Genomic DNA, 24,333 nt, shown 5'->3' on the forward strand with positions numbered 1-24,333 from the left:
ATGCAAATATTTACTGTCCTGGTAAATGACAGGATAGGAATCACAAGGACACTTGTTTTCTGCTGGTTTTCATTTGAAAAAGAAAATCATTATAATTAATTAGTCTTGGGTTCCCCCATGATGGCCATTCTTGACTCCTTGGCTTCTACTGCCACTTTCCAAGTCAGACTAAATAGAATTCCATTTCAGACCATATGTAGGGTAATACTTGATTCATTAGGTTGATGTCATCCCAACGACAGTCCCCGTGATCAAACAATAAGATCAGAGAGAGCAGACCCACCTTCTCATAGATGCTGTCATTCCTGTGAAAGTCTCCAGCCTTCCTGGGAAGAACATGGACGTGAACGTGCTGAAAATGTACAAGAAAGAAAAAAGTAAATGTGATTATCTCCCCATGTATTTTTAGACTTGACAGTGATGATCTCATGAAGCCCAATTACTCCATGATGGTTCCTGCTGGGTTATTTTTCAGAGGAAGTTGATATCCACCTTCGGTAACTATACCTGAATTCTGCTGAGAAGAGAGCGCACTAAGCAAGAGAGAACAACTTGGTGGTATATATACAAGAGTTGGAGTGAAATGCTAGAGTGTTTCAGAGGCTCTATGGAATTATTCATGGTTGTCAGTCTTGGTTGTAGTTAGCCAGTGCTTTGAAATGACAGCACATCTTCAAAGGTGACCATCATGACTCTGAATCTGACAAGAAATAAGAATTGGCTAACAGAGAACTGCATAAGTAAAGAGCGAATAAATGAGAGTAGCAAGTAGTATAGGCAGAATTACAGACTCAGAGCTTTGAGAAATAATCGTATAATAGTAATACAAACAGTTCTCATTTATTAAGCATTTACGTCCTATGATAAGGAAAGCTGTGTGTTTGGCATTCTGTCATTTAGTACTCTTAAAAATCCTGTAAGGCAGCGGGGCGCAGTGGCTTACGCTTGTAATCCCAGCACCTTGGGAGACCAAGGGGGGCAGATCACAAGGTCAGGAGATTGAGACCATCCTGGCCAACACGGTGAAACCCTGTCTCTACTGAAAATACAAAAACAAAAAATTAGGAGGCTGAGGCAGGAGAATGGCGTGAACCCAGGAGGCAGAGCTTGCAGTGAGACAAGATCACGCCACTGCATTCCAGCCTGGGCGACAGAGTGAGACTCCTTCTCAAAAAAAAAAAAAAAAAAAAAAAAAAAAAAAAAAATCCTGTGAGGCAAGGTCTACTATGATCTCCATTTCAGAGAAGAGGAAATCAATGTTTGGTGAGGCCAGAGCACCACAGGAAGTAAAAGTCAGCACCGGAAATGAGGCCTCTTGGCTTTTGCTCCCACGTGTTTCATTAGCACATGCACTGATTCTGCGAATTTAATCTTTTAAATAGCCCATTTCCCTAGTCTACTAAAGCACCCAGGTAATATACATAGCAATGCTATTATGCAATGATCGTGAATCAAGGCTCAGAGCATATCTAATTCAATATATTCTTTAAGGCTAAACTGCCATTTGGAAGTTTTACTTTCCAAATAGCCTCTATTGTACCTTGGGTGAAGTTAAACCTCACTTCTGCCCTTGAGCTATGTTCCACTTTTATTACAAACCATGGCGAGGAATGTGAAAATGAAGAGCTTAAATAGAGGCAGACAGTGGGTCAAACCTCATCCCTGATCACCCACCCCTTCTTGATTACTGCGATCGGGCTCCAAGGCTCCAAAAGGCCTCCAGAGAACATAAGATTAAGTGTCCCTGTGGCTTTCCAGTACAAGGAGGGGGAAAATGATACCCTATTAAAGCTGAGGCAGGGTACAACGTGGTCCAAGGTGAATGAAGCAGAGAGGAGCTTCAAAGCAGCCCCTGAGCACAGTTCCCAAAGAGTGACATGCTTTTGCCAGAATATTCACCAGTCAATGATAAAGACAGTCACGGATCTCTCAGCAACTGGGCCAAGTGTGTATTTAAGTCACAAAGATTATGTGAGCATGGAGAGAGAAAGTGAAAGAACAAGGAAAAAATAAATCACAAACTACCCATGAAACCAAATTCTTAGGAGAAAGCCAGGCAGGTGGGCCTGGGCTGAAATCTATTGAAATCTCTAGATGGGCTGACTTAAAAGCAAAACCAGGAAAATAACATAGCACAAGGATAGAGACCACCCTTAGAAGGAGCCTTCATTCACTCTTTAATTCCAGAATCTCTTGCTATCCTTACTTCTTTTCATCTTTTTCTCCTTTCTTCCTTCTTTCCCCCTCCTCCTTTCTTCCCCTCTTCCTCCCTCCCATCTATCCATCTTTCACCACCTCCCTTGTACATTGTAGGAAGTTCCAGACCAGTGTCTTGCAGTTAAACATCCTAATACAAATCCTGGACCTACCACAAACTAACTGTGTGACCTTGCCTCACAAAGTCTATGTGTCAGTATCCTTATCTATATGGGGATTATAATGGTTGCTACCTCACAGGGTTAAGAGGATTAAGTCTGCTAACCATGTGCTGAGCATTCAGCTTTGCATGTAGTTACTACTCATTACCTAGAAATGTACAAGAATTACTTTTATTATTTAAAAAAACACATTTAAACCTGAAGACCAAGTAGACATCACATTCAGGGATTGATTTCTGTACCAGCAAAAAAAAAAAAAAAAAAAAAAGGAAAGATATTAAGAAGCTCCTTGAATGAGGGCATTGTTTAAGCATCTCTTTGGCAAAAGCTGGTTTCTGTTGCTTTGACTAGCCATTCTCAATCTTCTACCTGTACTTGGGGCTTGTTAAAATGCAGACTACAGGGCCCTGAAAGTCCACATTTCTAACAAGCTCCCAGCTGATGCTGGTCTAATGCCACACTTCGAGAACCACTGGCTTACAATATCCATCTGGTTTCTTACCTCGCTTCTGCCAGTGTGGGCACTGAGGTCACTCGCTGTTTTGCCTGCCCTACTGCATTATGTGTAGACTCTTTGCCTCTTTTCTTGTTTTTTCCTCTTTTCCTTCCTTCTGTCTTTTCTTTCTCTTCTTTTCTTCCTTCGTTTTTATTTTTTTCCCTTCCCTTCCTTCTTTTCTTTCTCCCCATAGAATCTCACTCTGTCACCCAGGATGGAGTACAGTGATACAATCATAGCTCACCGCAGCCTTCAACTCCCAGGCTCAAGAGATCCTCCTGCCTCAGCCTCCCAAAGCTGGGACTACAGGTGCATGCCACCACACCAAGCTAACTTTTTTTTTTTCCTCATATTTTTAGCAATGGAGTTCTCACTATGTTGCCCAGTCTTGTCTCAAACTCCTGGCCTCAAGCAATCCCCTCTCCTCAGCCTCCCAAGTAGCTGGCATTACAGGTGTGAGCTACTACGTCCAGTATGTGGAGACATCTTTCTGAATGCTTCTCTGGCTTTCTGCACTCTGACAACTCTCCTTGCCTGATCCTCAGGAATATGCCTGTCGGTATCCACTACTAACATACAGTGGGCTGCGAACCTGCACTTGGGAACCTCCAGGGTCCAGGTCTATCCCCTGCCTCCTTTTCTTTATCCTCCTCTTCTGGGTTTAGTGTTCAGGGCTATCTCTATAGGCTATGTTACCACCAAGTTCTAGAAAAGCCACTCTTGGTCACTGGTAACCACTTGAAATTCGCTGTGACACACTAAAGACAGTAAACAGCTCACTGTACAGGTGGTTTTTTCCCAAGGGCATAGATCTCAACCCACCCTGATATCTTGACATAAATTCTTAAGTGACAGGCTGATCACAGGATGCTGACAACCCACTCGGCTTCTCAGAACAGGGAAATCATGATAAAGCCAGCTCAAAGCCTCATTGCTGTGAAAAAATACCATCACAATGGCCTTCGAACAAAATGACATTCTGATAAAACCCTATGAATATCAGAGATGAAGATAATTTGATATAATCTGTTCTTAGTGGTTTCATATTAAGCTGTGGTGATCACAACTTACTCTTCTAAGTGCCAACAAAACATCTATTTAATAAAAGCCTTCCACAAATTTGCCAGGAGTTGCAGTTTAGCTGCTTGAGTTAGAAGAGTATCTTTTTAAAGTCCCATGACACATTCCACACCAAAAATGTTTTCATGGTCAAATAACATTTCACAAAGGTCATTATCACATTAAAGTATGAGAACTTCCACACAAAAGATGCTTGTTTAACTTCATCTAATATAGCATTCTAGAAACTTATTTGACTGTGGAGTCCTGATTTTTATTCATGTAACACTTCTGTAGACTTTTCTAAAGTGTACATTCATTCACTCAAAAATATCTATTTCTAGGTGCTATTCTAGGAACGAGGGCTATGGTAATGGACAAGACAAAACCTCTGTCCCCACAGAGCTTATATTCCAATGGGTGATGCAGAAGATAAGGAAATGACTAACTTTATATTCTAATTGTGGATAGAAATAAGTGTCATGAAGAAAAACATAATGGTATAAGGTAAATAGTGAGCACTGAGCCATTCTAACTTTTGACGTTTGGGAAGAGAAGTAGGACCCAATTTAAGGCTGTAGTGAGGAAAGAGGCAAAATCAAGAGAGGGTAAGTTCCAACAGCCCAGAGAACAAATTTCAAAGAGGGTATCACTAACAGTGTGAAATGTTTTTGAAAGCTTGAATTGTTTCAGTAAGGCTAGGAGAACAAAATACCATGAAAAGATGCTCAACATTATTAGTCATTAGGGAAATGCAAATGAAAACCACACTGAGCTACCACTTCATAACCACTAGAAAGGCAATAATCAAAAGACACAATAACAAGTGTTGGGCAGAGTGTGGAGAACTGGAACCCTCCTACACTGCTGGGAATGTAAAATCATGCAGCTACTTTGGAAAACAGTTTGGCAGTTCCTCAAAGAAGTTTAACATCGAGTTACCATGTGACTCAGATTTCTGATCCTAACACATACCCAAGAGAACTGAAGACATATGTCCATACAAAAACTTGTATGTGAATGTTTACAGCAACATTATTCACAACCACCAAAAAGTATAAACAACCCAAATGACTATCAACTGATCAATGGTAAACAAAGTGCAGTATATGAAGACAATAGGATATGATTTGACCATAAAAAGGAGTGATGTACACTAAGTGAAAGCATCATGCTCAGGGAAATAAGCCAGACAAAAACGGCAACATATTGTACAATGCCATTTATATGAAAATGCCAAACTAGGCTGATTCATAGAGAAAGAAAGATTTGTGGTTGCGAAGAGAGATGCAGGGTAACTGCTAACGGGCACAGGGTTTCTTTTGGGTTGATGGATATGTTCTGGAATTATATAGCAGTGATGGTTGCACAACTTTGTGACTATACTAAAAGAATGAACTGTGTACTTTAATAGGGTTTCTTTTACATTATGTGAATTATATCTCAATAAAGCTATTACTCAAAACAAAACAAAAAAAAAAAACAAAAAAAAGTGCAGGCCGGGCGCTGTGGTTCATGTCTGTAATCCCAGCACTTTGGGAGGCTGAGGTGGGTGGATCACGAGGTCAGGAGTTCGAGACCAGTCTGACCAACATGGTGAAACCTTGTCTCTACTAAAAATACACAAAAAGTTAGCCAGACTTGGTGGCACATGCCTGTAATCCCAGCTACTCAGGAGGCCGAGGCAGGAGAATCATGTGAACCCAGGAGGCAGAGGTTGCAGTGAGCCAAGATTGTGCCACTGCACTCCAGTCTGGGCGACAGAGCAAGACTCCATTTCAAAAACAAACAAACAAACAAACAAACAAACAAACAAAAACAAAACTTAACTGCAGTGGGTTTCAGAGCAAGCGGGAGGTGAAGAAATAGAGACAGCGTGCAGTGCCGTCAGTTTTAGAGGCTCTGCCTCTTCTGCGCTGTCTCTGCTCCTTCCTCCATCTCTTTGAACACACCTCTTCTGCCCACACTCACCTGAGGATTGTCAGTGTGGTCATACTGATATCTTTTTTCCTTGTCAGAGTATATTGTAATTCAATTCTAAAGGACACAAACATGGTTCATGGCGGAGGAAAGGGCAAGGAAGGCTGAAGAGCGACCCTGCTCCACAGCCGGGGTCCTGCAACCTCAACCAGTTGGCCCTGTGTGAATCCTTCTCCCTCACATGTGCCAATGAGCAACTGCAGAAGGCAGGTCTGATTCTAAAGAATAACAGACGATACTGTGGTCAAAAGATAATGGCCACCTTCAAAGACATCCATGTCCTAATCCCTGACCTGTGATTCTATTAAGTTACAAAAGATAAATTATGGCTGCACATGAATTAAGGTTACTAACCAGCTGACCTTAAGATTGTGAGAGGTATCACAGATTTTCCAGGTTTGGCTCAATGTCATCAGGAGTCCTTAAAACTGGAAGAGGGTAAACATCATCAAAATTGTAAGAATGTGAAAAGCCAAGCCAGAGACTGGCAGAAAGGATTTGCAAATCACCTATCTGATAAGGGAAGTATGTCCAGAACACATAAAGAATTACTTACAACTAAGTAATAAAAAGGCAACAATCCTAAGTAAAATGGGCAAAGGATATGAACAGACATTTCTCCAAAGAGGATGGATAAATGAATACATGGAAAGATGCTCAACATCCTTAGCCCAAAACCACAATGACAATATCACTTAACAAATACTAGGGTAACTGTAATAAAAAGGACAGAAGGCCGGGTGCAGCGGCTCATGCCTGTAATCCCAGCACTTTGCGAGGCCAAGGTGGGTGCATCACAAGGTCAGGAGTTCCAAACCAGCCTGGCCAATATAGTGAAACCCTGTCTCCACTAAAAAATACAAAAATTAGCCAGGCGTGCTGGCAGGTGCCTGTAATCCCAGCTACTCAGGAGACTGAGGTAGGAGAATCACCTGAACCCGGGAGGTGGAGGTTGCAGTGAGCCGAGATTGCACCACTGCACTCCAGCCTGGGTGACAGAGTGAGTCCATTTCAGGAAAAAAAAAAAAAAAAAGATAACAACAAATGCTGGCAAGGAAGTAGAGAAATTGGAACCCTAGTACAAGCTGGTGCAGATGCAAAATGGTAAGGCTGCTTTAGAAAACAATTTCTGCAGTTCCCCAAAAGGTTAACAATAATGTTACCGTATGACCCATGCACTGTTTCCAGCAATTTGTTATAGCAACAAGTAGAGAATGAATACAGATGCCTTGATATCTTTATTGCATAGTTTACACATTTTTCTTATCTCTGCAACACCTCTATGAAGTCAGTATTATTCTACCAATTTTGTAGGTAAGAAGACAAAATTTTCTCTCAGCAAGACTCGGGGGAATCTTCATCTATTGCCTTTTTTTTTTTTTTTTTTTTTTTTTGAGACAGGGTCTAACTCTGTCACCCAGGCTGGAGCGCAGTGGCACGATCTCAGCTCACTGCAACCTCTGCCTCCTGAGTTTAAGTGAATCTCCTGACTCAGCCTCCTGAGTAGCTGGGACTACAGGAGCACGCCACTATGCCAGGCTAATTTTTTTTTTCTTTTTGTATTTTTAGTAGAGACAGGATTCTACCATGTTGGCCAGGCTGGTCTCGAACTCCTGACCTCAGGTGATCACACCCAGCCTCTATTGTTTCTTCTATATTTGGATAATCACCAAAAGCTCTCAACTTGGAATAACCACATGCAATGTAACAATAAGATTGTTTCCATTTGTCGAATATCAAGGTCAAAAACTTATAGCATAGAAAATCTGAAAGAGACAGAAAAACACACAGGAGGAAAATTAGATCACCAGTTAATCTCACTACCAAGCAATAGCAATCCTGTTCTTCATATAGAGTGATACGAATATGATATATACTTTTTTTTTTAGTCTCAATTGCCCTAGACACAAACCCTGAAGCAAGGATGAGAGTGCAAGTAGTTTATTTGGTGGGTGATCCCTGGAAACACAAGTAAGGGAGTATGCATCAAGGAAACAGGAAAGGAAAGGAGGCCAATATAGGATGTGTGATCAAGTGAGTTATTATTTCGTGTGACTGGAGCTTATAAAACCTGCTAGAGAACTCTGAAAGCCAGTGAAAAACATGCATCCCAGAGTTATTCCAGCCGAGGGGTGAGGGAACTAGCATATTCATACACCAACTCCTGTCCTCACTGGTTGAGAACTGCTCCTGGGGAGGCATCAATACTCCAGCATTTCTGCTTTCTCCCACCTGGAGAGTGAGAAAAGCCAGGTTTCCAGGGTCAGTCAGATGGAAGCCAGGCTAGGTAGGACGCATTGCAGCCATGGCGGGTGTGGGTAACACAATATGGGCAGAGCACAGACCCCATTTGTAGCAATGCTTTGCACGGTGCTGTCTTGTTTCTGACACCTGGAGTCTCCTAATTTGCTGCTGAACTGAAAGTTCAAGTATTTAGTCTCCTTTCCATGGGTGAGATAACAGATAAAGATCTGGTCCGTGGTTCCTAAACTGTAAAAAGCCCTAGAGCTTCCAGAACAAGCCTGGTATGTCCAGGGAGCAGCTCATGATGGAAGTAAGAATGGGGCACCAGAAAGGGCAGCAGGCTTCCGTTCCCCCTCCATGATTCAAACAGAGCAGCTCTGTTTTATCTGTTTCTGTGTTGAGATCCCATGCACAATTTCATTTGCAAAATGAATTTGTTACTAAAACAAACCAACAGAAAATCTTTGAAAACCACTAGGATTAGAATTGGGAAACATTAGGGGGATAGTAAGAGTGTCTAATTTCTTCATTTCACCGAAGAGGAGAGTGGCTCTTAGAAGACCAATAGCAAAGCAATGGCAGGGCCAGGACTAGAACCATGAGAACCCTGAAACCCTGACTTGTGTTCCAGTGCTTTCCACCACATCTTGCCCATCCTACCTTTCCCAGATCTCAAAAAGGCAGAAGCCCCTACAATTAAGCAGTTTGATGTTCCGTCACTGGAGATGGGTGGCCAAGGTTCAGATCCTACCTATTCTTTTTACTGAGTCGATTTCTTAACTTCTTTCATATTCTCTCATTTTTCAAGTGGGCACAAAACCAGTATCCCGGCAACTTAAGACTATTATGTTGATTATGTGAAATACGTAGGTAAAGCGCTTAAGCTAATGCTGCACATTCTGAATAATCAGTCAATTCCAGCAGTGACTATATTACAGGACATTAGTTTTAAAAATAATTTTGACAACCTGCTTCTGTTCTAAACCAGAAGGCTTAATTCTATGGTGAGCCTTGCTGAATGTATTCTACTTCACCCAGACCATCACGAGCCCCAAAGCTGTGTGTTCTACATGTCTGGATTTTGCCTTTCTTGATTTGGGGAGGCCTCATCTTCTGCAACTAAGTCAAGGGTCAGCATGAAATTATTGACAGCTACTTAGTTCTAAAATAAATGTCACTGGAAGTAATGCTACTTACAGGACTTTGAGGATACCTCAGCATGATCAACTCAAGAATCAAATTAGTGGTCTGTCAAAATGCACAGGCACACTGATGGTTTCTGATGCTACTGTCAATGACCTCCTTCACTTAGAATATTAGCAATGCTTAGGCAGTGGTGTGCCTTTCAGGAAACAGAGGAAACACAGTGCTTTCCATGTGTTCAAAGTGTCCCAATCAAGTTGGGAAACTTCAAGGAAAATCTAAACTAAAAAACCAATTCAGTTTGAACAAACAAAACAAACAAACAGAACACCTCCTAGAATTTGTGGAGACCCTGTTGAGTTTTGTGGCTTAACAATTGTGTTTTTAAGCCATACATCACTGGTGGTGCTCCAATTGTGAGTTATAATAATATTTCATAAGAGGGATGGTGCTCTCATGACATATGGGTGCCGTACATCATCTAAGCACCATAGCTTTGATGATGTATTGCTCCAAACCACAATGAGAGTTTAGAGCAGCTTTTAGCAACCAGACAGCTTTAAATTTCAAATTTTCAAAAATTAAGGTCTTTTCAAGTAAAAAAAAAAAAAGCAAGATGATGGGATCTGATGCTATATGAAGTGTCACTGACCTCTGAGAGCCTGGGTATATGCCTTTTCCTTTTGGCTTTGAGCTCACAAGGTGGAAATCATTGGCAGGTTCTTCTTCAATTCCTCCTCCATGAGCACAGAGGCCCAGGAACTGAACAGACATGAGCAAGTGTCAATGCATCCATTTTGCCAATCAATTTCCCCCATCTTCCACACTGCAAGCCTGAGTAGCTCATCATCATCCCAAAGTACTGGATTGCATAAAATGCTGTGATAGGCATTGGATAAACCCAGGAGAAGTGGTTTTTTTTTTTTTAATTTTTAATTTTTTGGTTTGTTTTAAGGAGATCTTCCACTGAAATTCAGAACAAAAAGAACAGATAAAAAGTAGATAGACTTCCTTACTCATTGCTCTCAAACTCAAAACAGGGCATGTAGGAAGAAAACATGCCTTGTCTAGCATTTGTCTTTGTAAAGCAAAGGAAGCACTGATTCCAAATGAGGAGAAAAAGGTGAATGGCATATGGGCTTCTGATCCAGAGTAGGAGAGGGAGCTGTTGTCATAGTTCTGTCACCTTTCCTATTTTAACGGTTTATAAGATGGTAATGTGGCTTATGAGAATGTACCCACTTCGTTTAAAAACCACTCACTTTTGGGGGCAAAGTAATCACAATCAATTAAGAAAACAGGTGTTGAGAGAACTTCTCCTCCCCCTCCCGCTTTTTAAAAAAATCCTACTGCAATAAACAGAACAAAATGAGAAATCTTCCTACTGTTTGTGTAATAGACCTAAACAGGAACAGTGAGAGACAATCACATTTCAAGTGGCTTCTTCCATTTTCCTTTACTAAGTGAATTAAAGGAAAGAATGAGAGTAGTTGCTGCCATGTGGAGGGAAACATCTGGGCAGAAGGAATTAACAGTCTTCCCTCCCATTCTCCTGCCTCTGATTTTTTGCTCCTTGGGCTTCCTCCATTAGATTCCAACTCTCAAATCACTGTAGATATTTTGCATCCAGCTCCCTTCTTGACCACTTCCAAAGGGCAAAAACATCTTATTTCCACCAAAGAAAACCACTGGCTATCTCAGAAAGACGTTCCAGGCTTCTTTTCTCCCATAGTAGTAAGTTAACTATACAGTTTGGGTAACAAAGACATGGAAATAAATGCATCGCCCACTATTCTGAGGCTGTCAGTTGAAAGGTGAATGAGGCAGGCTTTGCATCTAGAGAAATATGGGTTCTTTCATGGGCTGGTAAATAAATCCCCCAAATTCAGTCCTCTTCTTCTCTATAAAGAGAATACTGACACATCACTTAATTATTTCTTTCACATAAGCCAAAAAGCTTTACTTATATATTTATAGTAATATCACACCATTCATCCACCCACTGTTTTCAAGTCATTATCAGTTCTAAGACTTGCTGCCATTTACATAAGAATATTATATGTTGGAACTGTACTTAGTACTGTATATTATCACGTCCTCACCAAAACATGAAAAAATGGAAACTGTTATTGTCTCCTTTTTTTTTTTTTTTTCAGTAAGCAAAGTGATGCTTACTGGAATTAAAAAAATTGTGCAGCCTCACCAAGCTGGCAAAAGTGGCCGAGCTAAGATTCTAAGTCAGGTTGATGGGATGTCAAGCGTCATCTGTATTTTGCTATGCTCCTTCCTGATTAAATAACTAATGTCTGGGTGACCACATGCCCCTCTTTGTTTGGAACCATCCAGGTTCAGGCCTGCAGGTATGAACAGGCCAGTGTAATAACAAACGGCAACTTCTTTCACTCTCCTAAGTTCTGCTTTGGACAATAAATTATATGGTCTCCCTAACTAGTAGTATAGTTCATGCCAGGAAATTTTATTTCTGCTGATTCTAACTATTCTCATCTGCAGGTAGCAGGGGAAAAACAAAGAAGAAAGGAAAGAAAGAAGGCTTTTGGAAGTTTTTAAAGAATGGATACTAACTCTTATCTACCACTACCTTTCATGAAACCTCCAGTAGGTTCAGAGTACAGCTCTGGGAGGGAAAAAGAAATACTTTACACTGAAACAGGGCCCCTCAAGCTCTAAAAAAAAAACCTCGAGCATGCTAGAAACCTCTCCAGTTGAGCATTCTTTGCTTATTATCATCACAAGAGGCAACAGTAATAGCTGTTGCTATTTATTAAGCTCTTACTATATGCCAACCACCATATGCCAGAAACTGAGCTAAGCACTTTCTTTGTAAGATCTCAATTATTTATCATAAACTGCATGATAGATATAATCCAAATCATTGTCATCATTAATTTATAGATGAAGAAACTAAGGCTGAGGAAGGTGAAATGAGTAGGTCTGTCTGATGCCAACATCCAAGTGTGATACTACTATTGACACTCTGATACAGTTGAACACAGCCTAGTAAAAGTTCTAAGCCCACTGCCCCCGTACCCCCTGCTATTCACCTTTATGATATTAAGCTCTTCTGCAACAGAGTCCCATTAGAGAGAATAGGCTTCTAATAAATTTGAGATCAATCTTGTACAAATATTCTGCATTATCTTTTGGCTTGTGATTGGTTTTCAGTGACATAACAGCTTTAAATTCTTAAAGCTAAACAATGAGAATAGAGTAGATGTATTAGTCTGTTCTCACACTGCTAATAAAGACATACCTGAGACCGGATAATTTATAAAGGAAAGAGGTTTAATTGACTCACAGTTCAATTATAAGTAAATCTTTTTGGCTTATGTGAAAGCCACATAAGCCACATGAGGCTAAGGAGGCCTCAGGAAACTTACAATCATGGCAGAAGGGGAAGCAAACACATCCTTCACATGGGAGCAGCAAGGAGCAGAATGAGTGCCCAGTGAAGGGGAAGTCCCCTATAAAACTATCAGATCTCATGAGAACTAACTCACTATCACGAGAACATGATGGGGTAAACCACCCCCATGATTCAACTATCTCCATCTGGTCCCACCCACTACACGTGGGGATTATGGGAACTACAATTCAAGATGAGATTTGGGTGTGGACACAGTCAAACTGTATCAGTAGAATTTATGATCACTACCTCTAGAGAAGTTGACAAACCTAATCAAGAGCTATAAAACCAGAATAACTCCAGATGGAGGGCTCTCAGATGAGGTCATCCCTACTGCCTTGGGTTATGGACAGGTAGAACCCTGGGAAGACCATTCCAGGATAAAGAGTTTTCCTCTTCAGTCAGATATGCAGGAGCTCAGAGGTCCTTTGTAAATTGGTTCTGTTTGCTGCTGGGTGGGAAGGCACAGTGCCTTAGTAATGTCTCCATCTGAAAATGTATAAATGTTTCAAAATGACTTTTAGGAGACACAGAGGATGTTTCAAGATTTGTCACCCTTGTACTTTATCAGCTGTTGTGGTAGTCACCGAGTTTATAGTACATGTGCTTGGTAGAAAAAATTATAAGTGTTCTTCCTTCCATGTGGAATTCCTTTCTCTTTCCTTCTCTTCCTCTGAGTTTTAAAGAGCGTGCTCAAATACCACCTCCTTTGTGTAGCCTTCAGACTCTTTCAGGCTCTTCTGATTCATTATACATATGTCCATGACAGCTTTTTACCACAAAGTATAAGTAATTACAGGTTTTCTCTTCTACTAGTCTGGAACTCTGGGCTATTTGTTACTTATTTTTCCCCTGATTATTTCTTTTCCCTAACCCTAGGTTCCTAGGTTAGAAGACATATCTTCTAAATGTTGAATGGATGGATGAATGGATGGATGGATGGATAGCTGGCTGGCTGGCTGGCTGGGTGGGTGGATGGGTGGATGGGTGGTGGATGGGTGAATGGATGGGGAGATGAATAGATGGATGGGTATCCACCATGGGTGGGTGGATGGGTGGGTAGCTAGGTACATGAGTGGGAATGTGGACAGATAGGTGCATGGATGGATGAACGGATGGTTAAAAAATGGACAACTATTCATGCCTGTAATCCCAGCACTTTGGGAGGCCGAAGCGGGTGGATCACGAGGTCAGGAAATTGAGACCATCCTGGCTAACATGATGAAACCCCATCTCTACTAAAAATACAAAAAATTGGCCAGGCATGGTGGCAGGTGCCTGTAGACCCAGCTGCTTGGTAGACTGAGGCAAGAGAATGGCATGAACCAGGAAGGTGGAGCTTGCAGTGAGCCGAGATTGTACCACTGCACTCTAGCCTGGGCAACAGAGCAAGACTCTGTCTCAAAAAAAAAAAAAAAAAAAAAAAAAGGACAACTACACTGCTTTTAATTTCTTAGCCTACTTGAAAGAAGAAACAATACATGCACTGATTTTCTTGGCCATTCTTGTCTTTTTCTTTTGCTTGAAAGTTCTTGTGCATACGAAGATATGGCCTATGAAGAGTCATTATGATCACATTGTACACACCTTTCTTCCCCATTGAAAAGTATCTTTTTACCAATATGTAAGTTTGAAGTTCTTGTGTTTCTAGCCTCACATAAATCCCTTTTAAAAAACTCCTCAGATATGCTCAAGTGTCTAGAGAAATAGCTCATCCTAAAAACAGTCAGCATTGCTAGGACTGCCAAGAGGATGTATTTGTTGTTCAGTATTAACTTCATTAAGAGTTACTGTGGTTCTCTCTCAGGAGAGAAGAAGAAACCTACCCTTTTTTTGGATATCTTCTGATTTTTACAAATTAATTACAGGGCGCTCTCTTTGTTAGACAAAATATCAAGAATATGTATTTTTTTATTTATACATCATATCAGAACATTAATTTGTAGAGTGATTCCCTCTGGGTGCCTTTCTGTTGGGTACACAAAAAAAGGATTTGGATACAAATGAAAAAGTGATAGCATTTTTTCTTGTCTTACTCATTTTGTGACAAATGCACATTGCTTTACTGTTTGCTATACACATAATTACAGTTCTTTAATTTATGTTTCAATAAAATGTATAATAATAAACATTTACTGCTCCATGAATAAACATTCGAGTGAAGCCTCTAATGGAGGTTACATGTTTCGAGGCAGCTCTGTGGCTTTCCAGAAATCTCGCCTTCTACTTAATGAGCATCATTTCCATAATCTGTGCATTATTGCTTAAGCCTCCATTTAGAAATATTTCATAAAGCAAAAATTTGTGAAATATGATCAGTCCAAAGGGAAAAAATATTAAGGGAATTAGCAACTTGTCCTGTTAAAGGGACAGGACAAGCTTTCATGTCCCTCCAGAGACAGTAACACAGTAATTACGGAGACAGCACTTCCTAATTATCTCACTAGCTGGGCGCATCACTACTATGGTTTTTGCCTCTAAGATCTTGTTGAAATAAAAGTGAGAAGAAACCTGGAGAGGTCAGTCATGAAGGACAAGCTTGTGCTGATTCTCTTTCCAGTGTTAACAAAGAAACAAGAAAGGAGAACTAGAAATTTGGGGAAGGTCAGGATACCTGTGGTATGGACATTCCTGGATATAGAGACAGACAAATGGTTTGATTAAAACAGTCACCCCAAAGTAACTAAATTCAGACAAAAGCCTATGCCGAGCTTTATGTCGATGGTGTCACACATCATTTTCAGTGTCTTATTTCTTAGGAAAATTGCTTATATAATTTTATGTCATTATCACTTAAAAACATTAATCTATTTCAGATAATCTTTGCAAATTGTGTTCTAAAAAGCAGGTGCTTTTAAAAATAACTAGAACATGACGATATATTTCTTTTTTCTTTGTCCAACAGCTATGGCTGGGTTGTTTAACTAGAGAGAAAAAAAAGATGCCAGGAGAAATGAAGGAACAAAGGATCCTTCACAGTGTGATAAGATACAGATAGTCAGCCTCTGCAGAGCGGTGATGAAATGTGTTAAAAGTGATGGCTGTCACTTCATGACATGTCAGCGTGCTTTATTGGTGGGTTGGCACAATTTATTTAAACATTGTCAGGAGGGACTCATTTTGGTGTAGTTAGAAGTTGTGTTTCTTTAGTGTGAATAAATATCTCTGGGCCCATGTGCAACATTTTAAAACTGTGCTGTTGTTTACTGTGGGAACTGGAGCAAGGAGCTAAGAGTACCAAAGCGAAGCTTTCTTTCACCCACCATTTTATGATTTTCTATGAGTAATTTGCTCCTTGCTTTGACTGTTACTGAAAAATCTTTCAAAGGAACATTATCTCTCCTTAACAGGAACTGAATTCAAGATTTTCATCATTCAATCTAGCTATTTTCACATGTGACTTCAACAAAATAAAACATTCGGCATAAATAGAATTCAGTGTGATCCAAATCCCGCTTTTCTCTTGGTACATATGCTTTCTTGCTTCTTAACATTCCTAAATTAGAAAGTATTAAGGAGAATCATCTTTTTAAGGGTTACATTTTTCTTCTAACTCAAGTGAGCAGGTATTTATGTCAGAGTCACACATTTAAAAATGACATCCTCTTCCAGGATGGGCCAAATCTCAACCTACAGGGCTGCCAAGTGGAGCTGCAACTTTTTGCGAGGGTTCTACCTAGATGTGCTACGAGTCCATATTACTTTTGAAATCACCATCTCATAAAGATATCTGCACCCTGGTGTCCACTGCAGCATTATTTATAGTAGCGAAGACTTACAAACAATGCAAGTGTCTGTCAAAGGACAAATAGATTAAAAAAATGGTAAAGAAATACAATGAATATTATTCAGTGTTAAAAATTAAGAGATTCTGTCATTTGCCCCAATAAGGATGAACCTGGAGGACATAGGCTAAGTGAAATACACCAGACACAGAAAGAAAAATATTATATGATCTTACTTAAATGTGGAATCTTAACGTAAAATATATAGAGATAGAGAATAAAACAGTGGTTATCAGACGGGTGGAGGTTGGGAGGGCGGAATGAGGAGATATAGGTCAGAGAATAGTAAGTAGCAGATTTGTAGGAAGAACCAGTCTAGATATCAAATGTACAACATGAAGAGTGCAGGTAAAACTGTACTGTATTTGGGATTCCTGCCAAATGAGTATCCTTTAGCTGCCCTTGCCACAAAAACAAACACACAAACAAAAAAGTAACCATGTGAGATGATTGAATATGTGAATTTGCCTCATTATAGTAACTATTTTACTATTTTGTATATATGTCTTAACACCATGTTGTATACCTCAAATATACACAATAAAATTTATTTAAAAACCAATGAAAAAAGAACACATTCCCTTCATAAATGAGATTCTTTTCAAAATAAGTTTGAAAATACACATTGCAAAATATACTAGAAAAACCAGCCCCTGACTCCCCACAACCCAGGAGCTCTGATTTGATAGCTCAAGACAGGATAAATGACGCCGATTAGGACAATGAGCCTCAGTTTTACAGGGACCTCCTAAATCATATCTCAGTTTGGGTCTAGAATGATGGTGCTGGGAGCACCCAGAGGGCTGCATATCATCTCAGCCTGGCTTCCACACAGGGAGCCAGAGAGATTTGTGGGACCCTGTCTGGTGGCTTTGAGGCACAAACGATGAATACTGCTAGAGCAATAACAATAAAAGAGGCGACAGGCAGTGGGGGAAGCCCCGGCACCAACCCTCATTTTTCGCATAATATACTCTGTTGTACAATGAGGCAGAGTGATTCCATAGGCACCGGCCAGAAATTATATGAGAAATTGATCGTGTTTCTTTTTCTGGGTGATATCAGTGATTGAGGCCCTTGATTTATGTTGGCCAAACTTTTCCAGTGCAGAATGGAAGCCTTCCTAACTTCAGTCTCCGTGGTTCACGCAGACTGGCCATTAACAGAAGACACACTGCATCATACCATTTAGTCAGGAACCTACACTAACAGAGGGAACTGCGGCAGAGTCTTAACAGCAACTCCAATTTGCCAGGAATCTCACCACAGATCAGAAATTTACAGTGGCGGAGACCTTTTAGCAACTTTTAGCACGGATGCTCCCTCAAGGTGTGGGTCAGAATTTGCGGTGCAGGAGGTGAGGTGAGGTGAAGAGTTTATAATGATTTTTCTATGCCTTTTAACCTTTGGAATTAACATTTGGTCAAGAAAGCCATTTGAAGGCTGAATGTGTATTTGGCATGTGAAAAAATGAATGGGTCTTCTAGGCGTTGGCTTAGGACCCTGCTGAGCCCTGGCTATGGCCAACTCAGGCTTAACTCCTTAAGGTGATTAACCAACAATCAATCCTTTAAAATTAGTAACATAAAGCAGGCCATGCCAGGCTCATGGATATAAAATGTGGGTATCAAGTTTTGCTCCAGAGAAATGTCACACCTTCACTGGCAAAAAGTCTAGGTAGGGAGTGTCACAGGTAAGGCTCCAGATAGCATGAATGTGTAAAGTGTGCTCCATGGTCAGGCATCCACCAAGTCAGGATTTCACAGCAAGCATACCTTTCACTTTAAGCTAAGTGACATGGAAGGTTCAGGTCCTTAACCTTAGGTCACAGGATGACAATATACAGAATCTGCAGCTTGACAGCCTGGGCTCAATTCCTAGTCCTGCCACTTTCCAGCTGTGGGACCTGAGATAGTCAATACCTCAGAGTTTCAGATTTCTTGTTTGTAAAATGAACCCATCTCATAGGGTTGTTGTGAGGATCTAATGGGTTAGTACTGCAAAATACCCAGACTAGTACTTGGAACTTAGTAAGCATAGATGTAAGGTGTTTGCAGCTATCATTGCTGCTGCTGCCGCCACTGTTATCACTACTACAACTACTTAACCACAAAATCTGTGCTGCTTGACCACAAAATCTTTCAGTCAAAAAAATTCACAAAAATTTATTTTTTAATCTTAACTTTCTTTTAAGGACTTTACCATTGTTTTAAAAATTATTCTACTGAAGTCTAATTTACAAAATGTGAACAGGTAGAAGAACCATTCTCCTAGAAACTAATGTGGAATCCACATACTTATCCTGGGCGTGAAGAAGCCCTGGGGCTTCCAAAGAACACAGTGTGAAAAACTTTGCTTGGGGAGGGAGATGGAAAGCAGACAACTAGGGTTTCTCCCATTGGGGTACAAATCCTTAGAAAGTGGAGGTTGGTGATTAAGCGCATCAAGCTCTAAAGTCAGATGAGCTGGGATGAAATCCCCATCCCAACTTTCATTTCCGGTGTGACCCTGTGAAGGCAGTTGAATATCTTAATGCTTTGGGTTCTATATTTATAAAATGCAGATCATAAAGTCTATTCTTCAAAGGGCTTCTGAGAGGATTAAATGAAATAATACATGAAAACCTCTTAGCACAGCCCCTGGCACCATTAGGAAATGCCCTATATATGTAAGCTGCTCTTCTAGTTACTTTTACCCAGATTTCTGTTCAAGTGTTATTTCCATAGCGAGGACTTTCCCAATTTCTGTATTACATATAAACAGTCCCAGTCCTATGTCAAATTAAAATCTACATTTATTCATTTTTCATTTTTTGTTCCCATATTCATAGCCATGATCCCAGCATCTGTCACTATGACTAGCACATAGTAGGCACCCAATAGGTATGTGTTAAATGAATGAGTTAAAAAGGAGAGACAGGAAGTATCCCTAACTCAATGTTTAAGAGACTGCAAAAACTCTGTTGGGCTGAAAACTAGGAAGTATAATTCTTTAAAGGAATAACAGAAATAAAATTTGAAGGCATGTTCTTTTGTGTATACAATACTGTATGCTGATTGTTCTCAAGCTGCCAACTATCCTTAACAGTGCTCTGCTGTGAAGACACAAAAGGGGCAGGAGGGTGGATCAGACAGACTTGGTATAAGCCACAATGCAGGTCCAGCCAAAGTAACAAGGATGCAGTTAGAATACAAATGCCCTTACCCACCTCTCACTGTTTTCTTCTCCTGATAATTGCTCTACATTATGATCTCTCTCTCTTTCTCTCTCTCTCGTCTCATACTTGGCTTTCTTCTGTCCATACAAAGGGCCTCCTTGTGATACCCCACATTCTCTTTTATCCTGACACATTGCATAGCCTCCTGTTGTGGGCACTGTGTAGTTATATAATCAGAGTTGGGATGTTTTACTGCCTTGATGTTTGCGTTGTGGGTCTGTGTAATCTTTGCATTCACAGTGTGATATTAGACACTGGACATAGCACATAACACTCAGAGCTGCACTCCAGGTACTAAGACGTCAAGAGAGATGGACACTTCTGCAAGGGTGTCAAGGGACCCAGGAGAGGAAGGTATAAGCCACTATGAGGTCCTCTGAGGGCAAACGCTCCCTGGTGTCTCCTGCCAATGATCCCCAATGCATGAAGTAGGATGTGGTGTGTTAAGGTGCTAAGGGCTGCGGATGAAGTGGGTTGGCTGAACTGGCAAAGCATTGTGAACTGGAAATGTGTTAGTGTGTGGAAAAGTAATGTTACCTTGGATGAGAGCTCACTCCTCTTGTGAACTAGGCTTTTCCCTCAAGTACCTTCCCCCATAATACAGTCAGTAAAATCTCCTAAGGCCCTGAGAACTGGAATCTTCTCATGATCTCTAGTAACCCAAAGTGGCCTAGCAACTAGGGGTGGACCCTGTTAACTATCCACATCGTCACCCTGACAAAGGGCTTCCTGCTCCCATTTCAAGACTTTCTCCACGCTTAGTTCCCCTAACTTTTCTGAACCCTTCACTCTATCTTGCTCTTTGGACTGCAGGCCCTGGCTGTGAATACATGTTTAGTCTCTCAGCCTGCCCTTCCTACAGACGTATTATTTGATGCTTATGCAAAGATCACCCTTGGCCTTCATCTTGCCATGCCTTTCCCATACACCACCTTCCTCCCCACACTCCTGTACTCAGATGTGATGCTTCAAACTCAGCTTCAGCGCGGGTCTCTTTCACCCTCCTCACATGCCTGGGGACAAGTCTGTCTGACCATTGGTTAAATATTCGACCAAGAGTGAGGTTGGTAAAAGGAAGCCATATTTACGAGACAGAACAAAGACTTTGCATTAAACAAAACAAAACAGCAGTTCTCCTTCTTGCTGAAGCCCTCACTTGGATATTCCTCTAGAATCAGTGCTTTCCAAGACTCCACGTGATTCATGCCTTCTTCCATGCTTAGCTTTCTGGATTGCAGCCCTTAGTTCTTTTTTTATTTTGTAGAGAAACGGTCTTGCTCTGTTGCCCAGGCTGGAGTGTAGTGGTGCAATCATAGCTCTCTGCAGCCTCTACCTCCCAAGCTCAAGTGATCCTCCCACCTCAGGCTCCCAAAAAGCTGGGACTATAGGCATGCACCACATTGGCTAATATTGTTTTAAAAAATTATTTGTACAGAGCCTCACCATGTTGTCCAGGCTGCTCCTGAACTCCTGGGTTTGAGCAATCCTCCTACTTCAGCCTCCCAAAGTGCTGGGATTACAAGCATGACCCACTGTGTCTGTCTTCCTAGTTCTCTATAGGAGTCTCTCTCTAGGTTGTTCTGCCTGAGAGATTCTGATAGTTCAACTAGTTTCAACCAGAATGCTGAACCCACTATTTGGAGCATGAACCTGCTCTCCTGTTATATTAGTAAGAAGAAAAACAAGGTATTCCATTAAATCTGTGGACACATCCTCAAAAGCACATAGTTTTGCCAAGATCTTACACCTGACAATAAAAGTGCTTGCACGATGCAGGTAGTAAAGTGGAAAATGGGAATCAGGAAGCTGATCAGGAGTCAGCTCAGGGCTTTAAAAAGGAGAAGGCCAGTGAGCGCCCAGCATTTTCAGGTTGACAGAGTCAATTTAAAAAAAAATACCTGAGATCAAAGAGCGATTAGGCAGCTGGAAGGGGAGCAGACTAAAAAATATGTTCACCTTTAAATAAATCAGCAAGGAAATCAGAAGAGGATTATATCTCAGGGACAGAAGAGGAAGAAGAACACGAATACCTGCTTTATTTGAAATGCCTCCCTTCTCCCAGCCTTTCCTGCATGGAGTATGAGAAGAGAGGCCCTTGGTAATCTTCACTTTAATTAGAACCATTAACTGCAAATGGAAATAAGAACAACTCAACTCTCCTTGTATAATTACAGGGGCGGGCTACCTTACAACTGGCTGTATAAAGGCACCAATATCGCCCAATGAGGCCCTGGCATGAAGACTTCGCTACTCTCTCAAGTACCAAGATCAGCCTTGGAGTCATGGAAATTCTTCTACACCTCAACATTGTTCCTTCATCACACTCACATCCTGGCTTGACAGAACTTACGTATCCCTGAAAGCCAAAGGCAGCTTAAGGTACAGCATAGTGGAGAAAACTGCAGCCCTGGAGCTAGACTCCTTGTGCATACATCCTCATCCCACCGCTGATTCTCTGTGTTACCTGGAGCAAGTCACCTCACTTCTCCAGATTCCAGTTTCCTCATCTGTAAGACAGGCACGACACCACTGTCTACATCTCAGCATAGTTTATCCCTGACAATTAAGAATACATCACATAAAGCAAATCCTTAATAAAGTCCTAGGACTCAGTACTAGGTACTGTCTAAATGCTAGCTATGATTTAACATTTTTATAGGAAAATTTTTAGAAACACTTATTTTGAGATTATAATGGATTCAAAGGAAGGTACAAAATAGTACAGAGAGATCCCTGGTAATGTATCCTTCATCTAGTTTATCAAAGTACTATACGGACACAGTATATAAAATATTACATCCCTATAGTACAATATTAGTCCCAGGACATTGATATTGGTACAATGTGTGTAGAGTTAGTTCAATGACATTTTATCTCATGTGGAGATTTGTATAACTACCATTGTGATCGAGATACAGAATGAATCCATTACCACTCAAATCACCATTGTACTCCTTTAGGGGTGAACTCGTGCTCCTTCTCCTCCATCCATTACAAGACTGGCAACCACACAACCACTAATCTGTTCTCCACCTTCACACTTTTATTTTTCTTGAAAGGAGCAATAATATGCTGTCCTTCATTAAACATTTTCTTTATTATTTTGACTTTTATTTTAGGTTCAAGGGTATAAGTGAAAGTTTGTTATATAGGGAAATTGTACATCACGAGGTTTCATATAAATATTTTTTTCATCACCCAGGTAACAAGCATAGTACCCAATGGGTAGTTTTTTGATCCTCACCCTTCTCCCACTTTCTACTCTCAAGTATGTCTTGGTGTCTATTGTTCCCTTCTCTGTATCCAAGTGTACTAAATGTTTAGCTTCCACTTATAAGTGGGAATATGCAGTATTTGCTTTTCTGTTCCTATGTTAATTTCCTTAGGATAATAGCCTTCAGCTCCGTAAATGTTGCTGCAAAGGACATGATCTCATTCTTTTTTGTGGCTGCATAGTACTCCATGGTGCATATTTAGTATATTTTCTTCATCCAGTCTACCTTGGATGGGCTTTTAGGTTGATTATATGCCTTTGTTATTGTGAAAACTGCTGCAATGAATATGTCCATGTATGTGTCTCTACATGGACATATGAGTATGAGTATGTATGAGTCTGCCATAGATGGCCCTCCCTAACCGCCTCACTCATCTATGAACAGGCTCCACTTCTGATTTGTCTTCACTCAGTGTCTTGCTAACATTTGGGCACCTATCTGGCATTCCACTAATGTTCACCGAGTGACTGAATCAACTATACCTGGATTTGCATTCAGTTACTACAAGACTTCGGCCTAAAGCAAAAGCCGTGGTTACCATGGATACACAGGCTCAGGATAGATACGTATCCTAAGCATTTAATACTTTGGAAAAGAAAACTAATTACAAAAAGAAATACACACACTCAGATGTGTTAGTGATTAATTTCTTCTCAGCTACCACATTTCTAGCTAACGCTGTGACACACTACCGTTTATTGAGGAGTTTCTATTTACACCAACCTGGGGCTCACATTTGGCTAATTAAGAACACATACATTTCAGAACTTGTGATCTGTGTGCTGTGTTTACATATGAACATCATATTCAATACACAGGCAATTGTTTAGCACCTCTAACCTATTCCTAGCCTTATATTTAATTAGTGAGAACTGCTGATGGGGAATGCAGGGTATGACTTTGCATTAAACAAACAGCTACCCTCCTTACAAATCACAACAACAATGCATAATTCAATAATGAGCTACCTGAGCTTTATTCAGTCTTTCTTCCAAAGGAATTAAATCTCTAATGAGGACCAGGCCTCAGGGGGAATTGCAGAAGGAATAGAGGTAAGGAGACATAGGGGCCAATTCTAGCCCTGCTTCCTGGTCTTTCTGGGTCTTAATGTCCTTATTGTGAGATGAGGAAATGAATACTTCTCCCCGGCTCCCCAGCCCTCTCTTCTTCTCTCTGGTATGGATGTTCTAAAGATCACATGCAATAACAGAGGCAAATCTCTTTGCTAAAGTAAAGCACAATATAAAAGATGAGAATTATCATTGCTATGAGTTATGAGGATTTCATTAGTTTTACACTAGAGAAGAAAAACAATTGCCATTAAACAGGTTC

The 24,333-nt window shown here is 40.7% G+C and overlaps 1 protein-coding gene across 6 annotated transcripts in view; it reads right to left on the bottom strand.

Annotated features, from left to right (window-relative positions):
• Window positions 1–24,333, bottom strand: part of FHIT (fragile histidine triad diadenosine triphosphatase) — a 1,489,770-nt gene that overhangs the window by 175,194 nt on the left and 1,290,243 nt on the right. For all 6 annotated transcript variants that reach the window (XM_050781267.1, XM_050781268.1, XM_050781270.1 and 3 more), the window contains one exon: window positions 284–352. In XM_050781267.1, the coding sequence (XP_050637224.1) occupies window positions 284–352 (69 nt within the window). The remainder of the gene's footprint in view (window positions 1–283; window positions 353–24,333) is intronic.

The sequence above is a fragment of the Macaca thibetana genome, chromosome 2, assembly GCF_024542745.1.
Source record: "Macaca thibetana thibetana isolate TM-01 chromosome 2, ASM2454274v1, whole genome shotgun sequence".
Taxonomy (NCBI): domain Eukaryota; kingdom Metazoa; phylum Chordata; class Mammalia; order Primates; family Cercopithecidae; genus Macaca; species Macaca thibetana.